The sequence below is a fragment of the Monodon monoceros genome, unplaced genomic scaffold (genome assembly GCF_005190385.1).
Source record: "Monodon monoceros isolate NGI ecotype Baffin Bay Population unplaced genomic scaffold, NGI_Narwhal_1 Super_Scaffold_9, whole genome shotgun sequence".
Classification (NCBI taxonomy): Eukaryota; Metazoa; Chordata; class Mammalia; order Artiodactyla; family Monodontidae; genus Monodon; species Monodon monoceros.
The window spans coordinates 607,655-623,613 of NW_021703786.1; the positions used below are offsets into that span (position 1 = coordinate 607,655).

The 15,959-nt window shown below is 42.6% G+C and overlaps 1 protein-coding gene across 1 annotated transcript in view; it reads right to left on the minus strand.

Annotated features, from left to right (window-relative positions):
• The window catches only part of CA10 (carbonic anhydrase 10), a 600,481-nt gene that overhangs the window by 9,948 nt on the left and 574,574 nt on the right, over positions 1-15,959 (minus strand). Inside the window, exons 5-6 of the mRNA XM_029212322.1 lie at positions 14,910-15,005; positions 10,394-10,466 (exon numbers count right to left, since the gene is read on the minus strand). Of these exons, the coding sequence (XP_029068155.1) occupies positions 10,394-10,466; positions 14,910-15,005 (169 nt within the window). The remainder of the gene's footprint in view (positions 1-10,393; positions 10,467-14,909; positions 15,006-15,959) is intronic.

The following is a 15,959-nucleotide window of genomic DNA, read 5'->3' on the forward strand; positions in this document are numbered from 1 at the left end:
GTGTGTGTGTGTGTGTGTGTGTGTGTGTGTGTGTGTGTGTGTGTGTGTTGGGGTCAGGGGGAAGGCCAGGAACAACAGGTTACATTCATGGATTTAACCCACATAGCAGGGGAAAAACCTGCTTCCAAAACACTCTTGGGCTGATATCCCAGGCTCTGCTGCTGTGGTCCTGCCAGGAAATTCCTCTTCACCCATGTCACCTGTGAGATGTGCAATGGTTGCCACAGAACATGGCAGCTTCTACCCTCCCACAGTCCTCATTCACCACTTTGTTCTTCCCATGAATCTGCTAATATGCATACTTCATCTTTGCCCTTTTATTTTCCTCACACTACAGAACTTGGAAAAACCCCTGTGTGAAGAATGTGAACTTTGGTCTCAGACTGGAGTTTCAGTGCTGGCTTTGCTGTTCACCATTTGCATGACCTTGGGCATGCAGGTAACCATCTGAGCCTCAGTTTCTCAGTATGCAGATGGTTGGAGTGGAGAGTGGACTGAATGGTTGTGTCTCCCTCAAATTCATAGATTGAAATCCTAATCCCCAATGTGATGATATTATGAGGCAGAGCCTTTGAGAGGTGATTAGGTCATGAGGGTGGAACCCTCATGAATGGGATTAGTGTCCTTTTAAAAACAACCCCAGAGGGCTCTCTCACTCTCTTTCTGCTATGCGAAAATCCAACAAGAATTCTGCAACACAGAAGAGGGATTTCACCAGAACCCAGTCATGCTGGCACCGTCATCTCATATTTTCATCCTTACTTAACTATAAGAAGTAAATTCTGTTGTTTATAAGCCACCCAGTCTATGCTGCTTTATTATAGCAGGCTGACCTGCCTAAGACAGAGTACTTGCCTCACAGAGTTGTTTGAGGAACAAATGAGATCACACTTTTCAAGTACTTGGCACAGGGCCTGCCTGGCCCATGGCAAGTACTCACCAATACTAATATCCTTGCCCAGCTTCCCTGAGATAACCATTGCTTGGCCTCCCCGAGCCTTCCTGGCTCTCCTGCACTGGGTTAGTGCCTTCCTTTTACACCATATTTACTGAATTAGCTTGCCAATAATTAACTAACCTATTTGAATGTCCCAGTAAACTGTGAGATCCTTTGGGAGAAGGGCTTCCATCTTTTATCTCCGATTCCCTAAGCCCTACCATGGGGTCCACTACATGGTGGGTGCTCATTAAACATTGGCTGCATGCATGAATGAAATGGTTTCTGCCCAGCAGCTTCACCTGCTGGTGGTTCTGGACAGACAATAAAGGAGGAAGAGGCAACATCATCTGTCAGATTATGGGAGAAAATCTCTGAGGCTTCAGTCTATACCATTAGCTTAAATACATGCTGCTCACCACTACTCCCAAATATGTCATACCCCAGATCTCAGAATGAGACGGAGACTGTTGCCTGTCTCCATGCGGTGTTACTGTTTCTGCACCAAACACACCTTTGCGTTTACATTGCTGAAACTGTAATGTGTGCATTTAACATATAACACTTGTCCTCATGACTCACCATTCTGCCTCAAAGGCTGACATTAAATCACTGTTTTATCTTTTAGGGATTGGAATTTGAGAACTACTGACTACCTTTTTATATCTTCTTTTCTCCCCACAATGACTTGCTTGATGTATTTGGCAGGAAAGAGGCAGTGGGACCCAAGAAAGTTTTCAGCCCTAGTGTCAAGGAACACTGGGGTGTCTTCCATGGCTTACCAGGTCAGGAAGTAATTATTACCCACAGACTACCTTGTCCATGCAGCAGCCAGCAGAAAACCAACAGTTTGTGCGTGTCAGTGTTATCCTCTGGTCATGGTAGACAGAAAGGAGCCCAAGAACTAATGTCCTGAAAGGTGGATTCTGCTCTCCAAATTCTCAAGGCTCTATTCATTAGTAAGGATGCCAAAGATCTAGAGGTCAGAGCTGTTTATAAACAGAGAGATAAAAATTTGGGGTGAAGCTCAGAGGCCAATAGGCTTATCATGCATGCCTCTGCTTGTTTTAAGGATATTTACTGAAAGGAAGTGATGGCATGAAATAAATTTTCATGAGTAGTTTTATAGAGAGTTTTCCTATCATCTATCTATCTATATCTATTTATCTATCTATCTATCTATCTATCTATCTATCATCTATTTATCTTCTATCTATCATCATCATCATATAGAGGGCAAAGCCCTGGACTTCAAGTAGGAGTCTTAATTCAAGTCTAAGTTCCAACTGTGGCTTTGCCAGTAACTTACTCTTTCTTCATGGATAAGTCATGTAACCTCTTACTTGTGGGCACAAGAACATTCTGGATAATTGCTAAAGTCATCTTTAAGTTAAAAAATAATCTATAGACCCCCAAATATCCTTCAATATAAACAAGCTTACATAGATAAATTTTTCTTCTGTAGGTCAAATTTTTGATATGACAGTGTTGTAACTTTTTCAATGTGTTGGATATACCTCTACATCACAGGAAGACCCCTTGGATAACCAGTAGGTAGAGAATATTTATACACAGTTGATAGCCCCATTTTATCCTTTCAAATGATTGGAGAAGTTAACAGCTGTGCTTTTGATTTTATGACATGCTCTTGCTGAATCTATGCCTTATCTTATACTGAGTTCTTAGTTTTGGACACAACTCCTAAAGCTGACTCTTTCTTTCCTTCCTTTCTTTCTTCCTTCCTTCCCTCCTCCCTCCCTCCCTCCCTCCCTCCCTCCCTCCTTCTCTCTCTCTCTTTCTTTCTTTGAAACACACCATGATGAAATGCCTAGTATCACATAGCGGGGAAACCTTTCCCTTAGTCTGAACTTTGATGGCAGCCTCTGGTAAATGCATTGTGTTAACTTATGTGACATTGATGAGATTTAACATCACCCGGCTTCCTGATTATGAAGTTCCCATTCAAAGAGAATGGTGCCAGTGAGAAAAAGGCACAGCAGTTCCAGAAATCAATACTGGACTAACTTCTGATTAATATGGAACTCTTTGGCAATTTTCTCATATGGAATGACATTTCCTCTTGTAATCTGAGGCAAATTCAACTGAAATGAAAAAAGGCAATTGCTAAAGAATAAAGTAATATGATTTTTCATTTTATACAAATGAAAAATGAAAAAGAGGGCCTCCGAGAACTGGATTCAATGGAGGTAAGATGTTCCTTTTCCTTGCTGACTATAGTTACTACTTGGATTGCAACGTGGGGAGTGGAATGCTTCATTTTGCATTCTGTGAAAACATTTCCAAATCCATTCATTTGAAATGAAAGCACAAGTTCAATTAAGCATAGAGAAAGTTACCAGGAGTAACATGCTTAAGCTCCCTGCTGATATTTCATCACATTTAACACTGTGTTCCTCTGAGGAGTGAGTGCACAGAACACTTCCCAAGGAACTGAGAAGTATAAGGCAGTTACAAGTTGGTCTATCCTTGCCTACACATTCATGTTTTAGTCAGGGTTGGGGTAGGGGGGGCTAAAGCAAAGTTATAAACAGGCAAGTTTGAAAAAAGATTTTTAAAGGGCTCAAAACACCATGTTTAAAAGCTTTCCTCAAAACAACTTGAGTTGTGTGCCTTTATTTCCTTGCTGGAAATATGTATTAAGACAATAATCAGACCCTTTCAAATTTGGAATCTATAATCTTTTGGATTCTTATTGGACTGAAGTTCACCATTGTATTTACTGTCTATGAAATGAATGGAGTATATGAAACTGAAAGAGAATGAAGCTACTAAAATACTCCACTGTCCTAAGACCCTGGAAGAAAGCATTCATTTATGTGTACTGTTCTAATAACAACTCCCTCTTACCCATTTAAGAAGGTTCTTTGCTCCACTTGAAAATATAAATATTCTTTAAAAAAAAATAATGCTGGTCCCATGAAATCAGGTGGATAATCAAATGATAAGAATGTCACCTTTTATGTAATTGGGGCTCTGTGCCTACTTATTAACACAAGGAAAATGGAGGGATATTGGCATTGTTCCAATACACTACACTAAACAATTAAAATACTTCAAGTAAATTACGAATATCTCCTCCAGAAAATCCATTTTTCAATGCCATGATTTCAGTCTTGACCCTTAATCTGTTGAAGGCGAATTTAACTTTAATAAAATGGATTTTCTTTAGAAGACTTTCTAAATTCAGCCTGAAATTAATTCAGGCTGGTCTTTTCCATCGTCAGTCTGGGTTAGTGAGAGTGTTTTATAAGATTTGCTCAGACATATGAAATCCAAGCTTTCAAAGAGAGTGGAAGCTCACTAGGCTATTGCCATCCAATGTACGGGTCCCATGCAGGAGCTGGGTTTCATTAGAGTAAACAAGCTCTGTTGTTTGTGTGCCCTGTATTACATTCACCTTGACAATAACTTTTATTTAGTTTTATAGTGACCTGCCTCCCACTCTCCAGGAAGCTGGATTTGACCACAACATACCTAGGATAATTTAGAAACACATGTTATTATGCACCTGGTTTATACCAGTCAACGTCCAGGCAACTGACTCATTGCCTTGTTTAATCCTCATCCCAACACTCTCAATGTCAGTATTAGTATCCTCATTTTATTGATGAGGAAATTATCTCAGAGAGGTTAAGAAACTTGCCAGAATCCACACAGAAAAGAGTGGTAGAGCCAGGAGCCCAGGTCTGCTTAGTTCTATATCTCTTCACTAGAACACATTGCATCCCATAATTATAGTGGCTTTTACCAGAATGTTGGCTTCCAAAATTCCCAGTCCTTTTGGCAAGATTCTCCTTCTTTCCTTCTTTTATGGATTACCTGGCATTGATTTTCTCAACTGGCTCAATAGAATGATTTTGCACAATTCATTTTTTTCTCCCTAGTCATCTAATATATGTTCAAATCAAGCAAATGGATTGTGTGCCTACTGGCTGCCATTTTGTAGTGATTTCACCCCATGCTTCCATGCTTACCCCTGCCTCTTTGTACCTCCTGAGCCAGTTGATGAGACAGACATACCAGAGCCTCTTCCAGGGTAGGATTTAAAAGATATCTTTAGAAATTATTTACAATCTTAAGTCATGGGGATCTTTCAAAAGTGAGGATATGTCCGCCTCTCTTCTCTATTTATTCTCTCCCATGATCTCACCCAGGTTTAAATGCCATCTGAATCCCAAAGACTTCCACATTTATATCTGTAATTCTGTATCCTGAAATCCAGACTCATATATCCACCTGCCAATACTCCACACCTCTTCTTTGATGCCCATCTTGAGTTTAACATATTTGAAATTCTGATTCCCTTCCTACCCATGAATATGCTTCATCCATAACCTTCCCCATCTCAGATGATGGAAAAGTCTTCCTTCCATTTACTCAGGCTAAAAACCTTAGTTATACTTGACTCCTCTCTCTCATATCACACACCCAATCTGTCAGTAAATCTCTTGGCTCTTCCTTCAAAATATACCCAATCATTTCTCATCACCTCCCCTAAGTTGGCCTGATCACGATCAACATTGCTGCCATCATCTCCCAACTTTTGTTCATGCCCCTATAGTCTATCCAAGCAAACAGAGAGATCCTTTTGTCAGGAGATCATGTCACTCTCTGCTCAGAGTCTTAGATTGACTTTTCATTACAAATGGCCTCCAAGGGAAAGACTGATGGAGAAGATTGACCCATCTAGTACCAACCTCTATGCCTTCTCTGGTTTCTGTATGTGCCTAATAATGGCAGTGCCACTGTGTTCCCTTGAATGACAGTGGTTTCCACTGGTAGTCCCATGCCAAGGGACGGACAGGAGCTGCAGGGGGCTTAGGATGGTATGAGCCTGAACTTTTAAAGTACCCACAAGTTCTGTGCATAGTTTATGTCCCTTCCAGAGTGGAAACAAGTGCAAAAAGCAAAGAGATGGCTCTTCAAACTGAACTAAGGTTGGAATTAAGAGAAGAACATGCCGATAAGCTTCATGTAATGTGAAAGTATCAGCATTACAACTAGTTTTAAGACCTCAGAGCTTAGCTTTCCTTGCTCCTTAGGGAGGAAGACAGTAGGAAAGTAAGAGCATAGAAAAGTCCCCGGGAGGACCTATGATGGAATGCTTGCTCTCTCACTATGGATGAGTAAATTATTGTTCAGGAAATGTTCACTCCCTCCTCAGCCCCAACTCCATGGGAGTATTTTGATGTTGGGCTTGGCCATGTGACTTGCTTTGACCAGTGGAAAGTGGATAGAAGTGACAGTGTGTGAGTTTCAAGCCTAGGTCTTAAGGAACATCACACATTTCTGACCCCCAGCATAAGAAGTACTTGATCCCAGAAAAATGAGAGCTTTGTGGAGCCAAGTTGCCCTAACTGACCTGCAGACGTATAGAGCCACTCTAACCAACCCACAGATGCAGTAGTGAGAAATCAATGCCTACTGCGGAATGCTTGTTTATTATGCAGATGTTACTGACTAATAGAGCCACTCACTAGGTGTGTGTCCTTGACAAATGGCTTCACTTCTTAGAGCCTTGCTTTCCTCATCTATAAACTGGTATAACAATCGTATCTATTTTGAGGATGGGACTTTGTGAGCACCAGGTAAGGTGCTGCACATAAAGCTCTAGCACAGAGCCTAGAGTGCAGAAAGTGTTTGGTTAGCATCTCTTCCTTGTTCCTGATGATGAGCACTTTGCAGAGTGGGTACCACAGCTGCGTGAGTATGGCAGACTGAAGCTATGCTGGGGTGCAGTTCTGGGTAGCATCAGAAGAACGGGCTGGTTGGGAGAGTGGGTGGGGGCCAAAGTCAGTTGTCCCTGGGTAGTGTGTTTGGGTGGCAGTTGTGGGGACCCATCTCTTTCTTGCTTGCTTAAAAGTATGAAAGCAGGGTACTCTGATAGTTGCCCCTGAGCAGGTGGTGTTGTCTTTGTCTCTACCAGAATTCATGGGCCAATGAATAACCTGCTGGTTCCTGTAGAGCATCCGGGGGGGACTTCCAGGCTTGTGTTTCCTACCCACTGGCTGTGTCCGTGTGTATGACTCCTGTTTCAGAAACTCCCCTTCTTGCCGTCTGCTGACCAACCTTCCAAGAGCTGGCTGCCCTGGGGCGTTCAGCTGGAGGGAAGAGTGCTAGTGCTTTCCTTCTGAGAAAATCAATCCCTTTCAGCCACAGTGTCCTGGGCATCACAGTGTCTAGGCCATTCCCACATGTCAGGCCAATAATTATCCCTGCAGTGTTACTTCCTTCAGGTATGTGATAAGTGCTCCTGGGAATACCTCCATTATTCCCCAACAGTGTAAAAGCACAAAATACCTGTGATTAGGGACATAAAGCAGTTACCTTTCCCCATACTGGGTCTCTTTATCTTGCTTTAGTTCCCTTTGGCCCTGACAGATAGATGATGGGACAAGAGAAGGGGACGCTCCTGCTTTCTCTTAGTCCCACTTCTAAGAGCCTATATCTAGGGCAGTGAGGGCATTTCTTCAAATATGCTTCTGCATAAACTCCTTAGCCTGTTCTCAAGACCCTTCAAGATCTGACTCCAGACCATCTTTCCTGCCATTCCCTCTCCATTTATTCAGGCCATAATGAATGTTTATTGGATGTGCTGTGGGCAGAGAGGAAGAGCTGATGAAAGCAAAGTTCCTTCCTTTGAATTATTGAGTCCTTTAAATGCTCTTCTTGCTTTTGTATATGCTGCTTGGAATCTCCCTCCCTCCCTCCCTCCCTCCCTCTTTTCTTGCTGTCTTTTCTTACCAAATGTTTACTCATCTATTCAGTGCTTATTTGAATTGCAATTGCTATGTATTACCTTGCCATGAATTTTAGGCAGATTTTCTATGATCCCAAAGAGCTCTGTTCCTATTTTTAATACATTGTAATTGTTACACAAAGTTTTTAAATTTTTTTAGACATGTATTTATTTATTTGGCTGCATCGGGTCTTAGTTGCGGCATGCAGGATCTTTCATTGTGGTGCTTGGGCTCTTCTTTGTGGCGTGCGGGCTTCTCTCTAGTTGTGGCATGTGGGCTCCAGAGTGCATGGGCTCAGTAGTTGTGGTGCACAGGCTCTTTAGTTGTGGCATGCGGGCTCTGCTCTCTAGTTGTGGCGTACAGGCTCTAGAGTGGTGTGTTCAGTAGTTGCAGTGTGCAGGCTCTCTAGCTGTGGTACACGGGCCCAAGAGCTCGCAGGCTCAGTAGTTGTGACATGTGGGCTCTCTAGTTGTGGCACACGGGCCCTAGAGTGCGCGGGTTCAGTAGTTGTGGTGCATGGGCTTAGTTACCACACGGCACGTGGGGTCTTAGTTCCCACAACCAGGGATTGAACCCGCATCCCCTGCTTTGGAAAGTGAATTCTTAACCACTGGACCACCTGGGAAATCCCCTGCTATACAAATCTTTATGAAACACTATGATATGTCTGTCTCTCTGACTAGAGAGTGAGGGGCTCATGGACGGGAAACATGTTCTATTGATCTCTCTATTCCCTGGCACGCAGGACCACTTAATAAATACTTGTAGCAAATATTTAGTGAACAAATGAATGAAGGTCTTTGGTCTTAACTTTGCTATCCTCTTCAGCTATTGCCATAGTCTGTCCTTTTCAGTTCCTACAGACCCAATGGGGATGAGTCATCAGGAACATCTCACTTGAAGTAGATGAAGTTGAAGTTCCCTTCAGCCACATAACTGCTATTCATCATTGTTTCCAAGAAGATCTGTCATCCTGGCTCTCTAGCCCCTATTTGCATCAGAATTGATACCTGTTCATAAGAAAGGTCATCTTCCCATAGCACAAACCCATATGGATGCTTTCATCTTTGGCAGCAGCCACATCACTTAATATTAATCAGACCAGAGCTAGGGGGTGGGGCAGGGAGGGAAGTCCCACTAATGATTGACTCTGTAGCTGGCAATCTCTTAGATTGTGTGTTGAGGCTTAATGTATGATTTCATGGCTTTTCATGGTCTCTAAACTGCAAATTCAAGATTATTTGAAAACATTTTATTTAATTTTTATGCTCTTTTAATCAAAAAAGTTAAAAAAACTAATAATCCTTTATGGGCAGTTATAAAAACTATTTGCACACAAGACAGAAATGTCTCCCTTTGCTGATCAATCTAAGTTTGAACTTAGAGAGGACTCCATAGGGGTACTGATGAGGCAGGGTGGTATGGTTTTGGAGATAACTTAATTCTTCTAGGTGATTCTCCAGGTTCATTCATCACCACCAGCGTCCCCAACCCCAACCTCTTCATATGGAAGTGACTTCATACGGAAGCGAGTGCCTGTGGGGAGGGCTGGTGTCTGGCCCATCTTTTTATTCCAGGAGCCTCACTTGGTGCCTGTCATGAGGCAGGTGTGCAGGAAATGCTTGCTGAATGGATGAATAATTGAACAAGAGAAGGTTTCTCCATACTCTCCTTCTAGCAGTCTGAGGTGAGATCTGTAAGCATTCACTCTGTCTTTCCACGTCACCATTGGAGGTAGAAGCACCAGTGGCCTCCACCAAGTGAGGATACGCAAAGGGGATGTGAGGTGTTAGAATGTTTGTGTGTTGCTTTTTACATTTGTAAAAATCATATTCAGAATCCTAGATTTAGAAAGACCTTAGAAATCTGAAGTTCAACTTCTTCACTTAACAAATGAGGAAACAGAGTCAAAGTGAGGAAGTTCCTTGATTAAGTACAAAATTGGCACATGAATTCCACTTTTCTGGTCACTCTTAATTAGTTAAATGTTTTTTTTCCTATACTGTTTTATTTCATTCCCTTGGTGTATGCTGTTTCCCATAACTATCCCCAAATCTTGCAAACTCTGGGATTGCTGTGGAAGACAGTAGCATTCTTTCCCCTCTACTCCCTTCAACTTTGCACTGTTCTCTCTTTTTTGCTTAAGGATTCTGGGGATAAAACACTCTAGAAACCCAAGGAAACTGGACAGAGTTCTCTAGGTCATCGTATCACACATGTAAATGAAGAAAAATGCCACCCTGCCTCCACCTGAAAGGGAGACCCAATGACACAGAGAGGGAGATGTGGTCTCGCTGAGGGCTTCTGGATATTTTGAAGTTGGATCCAAACCACCTGGTGAATGCTTTTTCAATCACATAATTGGCAAAGCCCCAAATGTGGCCAGCTGACATGGTAGAGTCTGTCAGCTAGCAGAGTCCCCCAGCTCTTTACCAATCCATGGGATAATGATGACCATCATCATAATAATCATTATTGCCTTAGACAGGCGTGGATGACAAAGGCACTCTGGGGGCTTCTGTTTGAAATGAGCTGCTTCTTAGCCTACCTTCACTCTCCAGAGTGACTTTCTACAGAATTAAAGGATCATGAGGCTGAAAGAGTCCCTTGGAGATCATCAGTTCTGCCTTTCTGACTTCAGACAGGACTAACCTTTATAGAATAGTTGCTATATAGGAAATTGAACCAAACTTACTTTTGTATGTTATTCTTGTGATAGTGTCTCTGTTGAGCATTCGATTAAGAAATGGGTTTGATGAATCAGAAACCTAGGGGAGAAAAGAAAATATTAATAACTTGGCAGTACTATTTCAAGATAAACATCGCCTCCATGCATTTACTTATTCACTCATATTTATTGAGTCCCTACCATGCTATAAACACTATGATGGCTGGAAATTCAGAGATTAAATATATAGAATCTACTTTCCAGAATCCACAGTCAAGAGAAAGAAGACAGGTAAGTAACCTAATGGTTATAATTTAGTGTGAAGAGTGCTATGATAGAGTTACAGGTATGATGATATTAGAGGAAGACCATCCACCTGGGGAATCTTAGGCACTAAGGCCTGAGCTAAGTCTTGAAGGATCGGGGGAAGTTAACAAAGTGCTTTGGTGGTAGAGTGTGGAAAAGGAGGAAAGGTGAAGAAAAACATGACATACAGAGGATTGTGCACACATGGACATGGGAGAACTAGTCATGCCCAGGGAAGTATTTCAGTGTAGGTGAAGGTGAGAGTATGGGGGAAGGATGCGAGGTAAGGATAGAGAGGTAGGCAAGTGCTAGGTCATGTCAGGCTTTGAGTGTCATGTTAGGGAATTTAAACTTTATCCTGTAGGGATGGGGAAATATCAGAGGGTTTTAAGTAAGGAGTAGGGAGTGACATATCAGGAAGGGGATAGTTTTCCAAGTAGAGAGTGAGAGAAAGAGTACTCAGAGCAGTGATATCAGGAGATGAAAAAGATCTCTAGGATATAAAATAGAATCTTACACCACTGCTCAGTATTACATGAATCAAATATATCATAAGCCATGTCATTCAGTCAATCAATCAATCATCCATCAATCTGTCCTTTCATCCATCCAAAAAATATTTACCAAATTCCTATTATGGGTGACATATTTTACTAGATGTTCAGAGATCAGTTCCCATTTTATGCCCATGCTGTTACGTCTCCAAATTCCTTGTTTGGAGAACAAGCCAAGTTTCCAGGGGCTTAAGCCAGAGAACCACAATTTGGAGACTGTGATGGGCCCCCACAAGACTGTGTATGCTGTTTTCTTAACAACTCCCTTTTTACTCAGCCTTTTTCTAGGGACCATTGTTCATCCTAGTTATTTTCTCCTACCTTGCTCAGCTGTGCTCTGTAATTTACACCTCAGCTGCTAATCGGATGTTGTGACACATCAACATTTTAAATCTGATTTATTCTGAGGGTTGGGAAAATTGCAGCAGATGGTTATTATTATTAGATAAGCAACAGGTAATTTTTAGTTTGCAGAAAGCACAGACTGTTTATTTTCCCTCCATCTGCCTTTCCTTTCCCACGCAGTTTCCTGTGTGTGTTGTGGTGGTGAGACATACACCAAGGGGAGCTTGGTGAGTGACAATGTTCAACGGAGGTAAAATCCCACTCCAAATGGAGAAAAGTCCCAAATTAAACACTGCTGATCCCTGGAAGCTTTAGTGCTGAATCCAATTTCTACTTTGACATCCTCTTCAGCTATTTAAAAGATAGCCTGAAGCTGCCTGTTTGTGTTGATGCAGCCCATGAAAGGAGAGCCAAAAATAGATTGTCGTGGCGAATCTGCCATGTCCCTTAATCGGGTGCCTTGGTTTCCTGGTACCCGGTGAGTCTGGGCAGAGCTAACATTGGGATTAGACATTTTTGTGCTAATTAAAAATAATTGAAAAATTTCCAAAGTGCACACAGATGATTTGTGGGCTCTAGCACGTTAGCTGTGTGGGTGAGAGGATAAAATATGTACTTGGTATAAGTGAGCTTAAGTGGGAAGTTAATGGTATGTGATTGAGCAGCAATTATAGCCAAATCTCAGTTCCCTGTGGTCATAGGAAGGTGGGGGATTAGGAAGGGACAGAGATAGGTAAAACCCAGAGATAAACAAATCTCTTGTTTTAACAAACAATTCCAGTGTTTTTATGGCTCAGCTTTTGGGCCAGGGTGACATCTTGAGGGCTCAACTGACCTAGATACAGGGTCTCTCATTTTCTGTTCCTGCCTACCTTGAGGCAGGAACTGGGGAGGAGAGGCAGAAAGATCAGCAGGAGGGGAGGGGTACCGGAGGTTTTGTTCACGTCATTTCTAGGTACCAGTGTCCAGAACAAGGCTGGACTGTGTCCCATGCTCAGTCAGTGTTTGGGGATGAGTGAATGACAAGTCACAGCTTGGATAACTCACTGTGGAGCATCTGGGAGTTGATTATGTCGGACAAAGATAGAAGTGCTGTGGCTTATTTTGAGATCTAGCCAGAAAGCTTCAGGTTTGCTCAGGGAAAGAACAGAAGCCTCCCTAAGAGCCAAACTGGCCTGAGAAGATGCAGGAGCTAGTCACCATCCTTTCACTGACCTCAGGGTCTGGGGCATATGTTCCACTGAACAACCCGCAGGGAAGCAGCAGGACCTGCATCAGTAATCTTGGTGGAAAGAGTGTTTCTGCAGGAGCTTGTGAAACACACCAGGAGTTTGCAGTTAGGAGGCTGACTTCCTGGTGAATCAATCACAGTGTCAGCTGTAATGTGCCTGCACTTCCAGGATGACATACACTGACTTAGGAGCTTTAAGCAAAGTGAGGCAATGCCAGTGGCAGGGGCTGAGGCACTCACCAAAGGTCAGGAGCTGTTGGGCAGTCCATGTTGGCCGTGAGAATTACTCATGGAAGGCCTGGCATTGGGAAAGCCACAGGGGATGTGAGCCCCTGGACACGCATGGCACAATTTTGTGAAATATCTTTAGGCTTCATAACAATAAGCTTGACCCAGGTTGAATGCATCAGTTGGTTATCAATATCATAATTGGGGCTGGTTGAAGGATATAGTTATCTGCCCCATGTTTGTGGGCAGCATGGGGATGTGGGGGAAAAGTTTTTAAATGTTGTTTTCTCTTTTCCCCCTCCCAGCTCTGTGAATAAGGTCATTAGTAAGGTCATTTGACTTGCCTTAAAGTCAAGCAACACTTGGGTTCCATTCCTTTATGGGCTGTTACAAACTACATGAATTAGGATGGAATGTCAAAGATTCTCTGAACCATTTTCCTCATCTGCAAGATAGGGACATGATGCCCACTCCACAGGTTTATTATTAGGGTTAAATGATAAAATATATATAAAGTACATATCTCAGTGCCTGGCATTCAGGAACCCATTGTTTATTATAACAGGGTCTGTGATGATGTCAAGACGTGTAGAGCAGGGACTGGCAGGATCAGTCTGTACCAGGACCAGTTTCCTTTGGGAAGTCACATCAGGTATTAAGAAGGCACGACAGCTTAAAAATGTACTTCCTCTATCAAAAGCCCCTTCCTATCTTTGCCAATGACAAGCTAGATGAGGTGGGGTTGGTGGCCAGTGGCAGCAATATGTCACTAATGCCTCTGTCCAATGTTCAGCTCTACTGGGGCCACAAAAAGGTGAGGTGAGGGAGAGTAAGTTAGGAGGTGGTGCAGCCAGGCAGGGCAAAGTGCTTATTGAAAAGGGTGATGCTCTCAAGGAGGGAGGGGGAGTAGTGACTGGTGTTGTCCCTGCACTCATCCTTCTGAGTGATGATGATGCCACCACGAAAGCTCTGTTAAAACTCACTAGTGCCAAATGCTGAATTTCTATTGACCGTCATCAGATTCCAAGTTCTGATTGGAGCACTTCCTCTAATGGTCTGGTTAAAACTTCCCAAGGGGCTAGCACACTGACTGCCAACTTTTAGAACTGCCACCCTTTGCTTTTGTTTTTTTTTCCCTTTTGGAAAGACAGTTTCTTTTGTTTTCTTTCTTTCTTTCTTTTTTTTAATTTGCAAACTTGTTTCACTCAACAACTGTCAAAATGTTAAAGGTAATTTTTTTTAACAAATTAGAATTTGCTTGCTTGGAGGTTTGTTGTTGATGATGACTGTAAGAAGATGTAGAGCCTCCCTAGTATGTCATAAAGTCAGCATTGGTGACCTTTGCTTAATTATTCACAAGGATGCTTACAAAGGAGAGGGACAATGGAAGGGAAAGATGATACTCAGAGCAATTGTGGGAAGCTGGAGGGAGCTGTTTAGTGCAGTGCCTGGAGGGGAGAGATATCTCACATTTTCCTTTCATCTCTTTTTCCAAGGGTTATCTGATGGACAGGTCTTTAATCCGGTGGGGTGTCAGTGAGAAACCATCTCCCCTTATATTGCTTCCTTCTGATTCTTCTGCATGAGTGGGACCTAAAGCCTGCACCTGGATCCAGCACACTTTTTCTCTCTAGGGCAAAAGCTACCTGAATCCTCAGGCCCCAGGGCTCTGAAATGGAACTCATTGTTTTTGCATCTCACTGAAAGGGGCTTTATTTATCATGAATCTCATGGAAATAAAAGTCACCCCCTGCAGCTTTTCTTGGGCATAGATATTACCTCTGTTGCTATTTCTAAGATCCAACAGGACCGCAAACTGATATTCTGATTGGGGTGGGAATGGCAAGAAGAGAAGAATGAAGGAATGCAATACACTTACTTTTATAAATATAGAAACTACCACCAATCCATTTGGGCTCTTTGCAGCTTCTGTGACATTGGTATATAACTCGTGGTTATAGTGGATGAGCTGCACCTGGCAGGAGTGAAAAACAATAATAAGAACAACAATCTAGCATTAAAAGATGTGAGGTACAGCATATCCACCCTACATAAGGGTAAACTGTAAAGTACATTGTAGAACAATTGGAAAGATAATCCTATAATTGAAGAGATTTCAGGGATATGATCTGTGTGTGTGTGTGTGCATGTATTTTATACATGCACACACACATACACACACATACAAAATACCCATACATATTTGCAAAAGTTTTCTGGTAACAATCATGCATTTAATAAGCTTGGTGCCCATCTGGCTCTGGCTTCATCTCAGGACATTTCCCCTAAAGTGTGTGTAAAGTGAATTTCCCTTATTAGGAGCAGAACTGCCCTACAGGGGTGGACATGTTTCCAGGCTGCACCAGCAGCTGCCATTGGCAGCAAGTAAATCTTCCTCATGGCCATGGACAAGCAGGGAATTGCTAGGTCCTGAGTCAGCTCAGTGACACTGAGAGGAGACTGGCCAGCCTGCAAGATGCAGTGCTCCTGATGGAGAGAGAGCTGATGGCTTAGGCTCCTGATGCACCAGCCTGCACCAGTCACCTGATTGTGCAGGACTTAACTTGCTCTTCATTGAATGAAGATCAGCAATCTTCCTGTTGAGCCCTTGTTCATTCATTTCAGGCTGTGGCTTTAAAATAGCTTTTTATGTCCATGCCACTCTCTCACTTTGTCACAACTTACCCTTCCCCCTCCCCATATCCTCAAGTCCATATATACACTACCAAATGTAAAATAGATAGCTAGTGGGAAGAAGCCACATAGTACAGGGAGATCAGCTCGGTGGTTTGTGACCACCTTCAGGGGTGGGATAGGGAGGGTGGGAGGGAGGGAGACACAAGATGGAAGAGATATGGGAATATATGTATATGTATAACTGATTCACTTTGTTATAAAGCAGAAACTAACACACCATTGTAAAGCAATT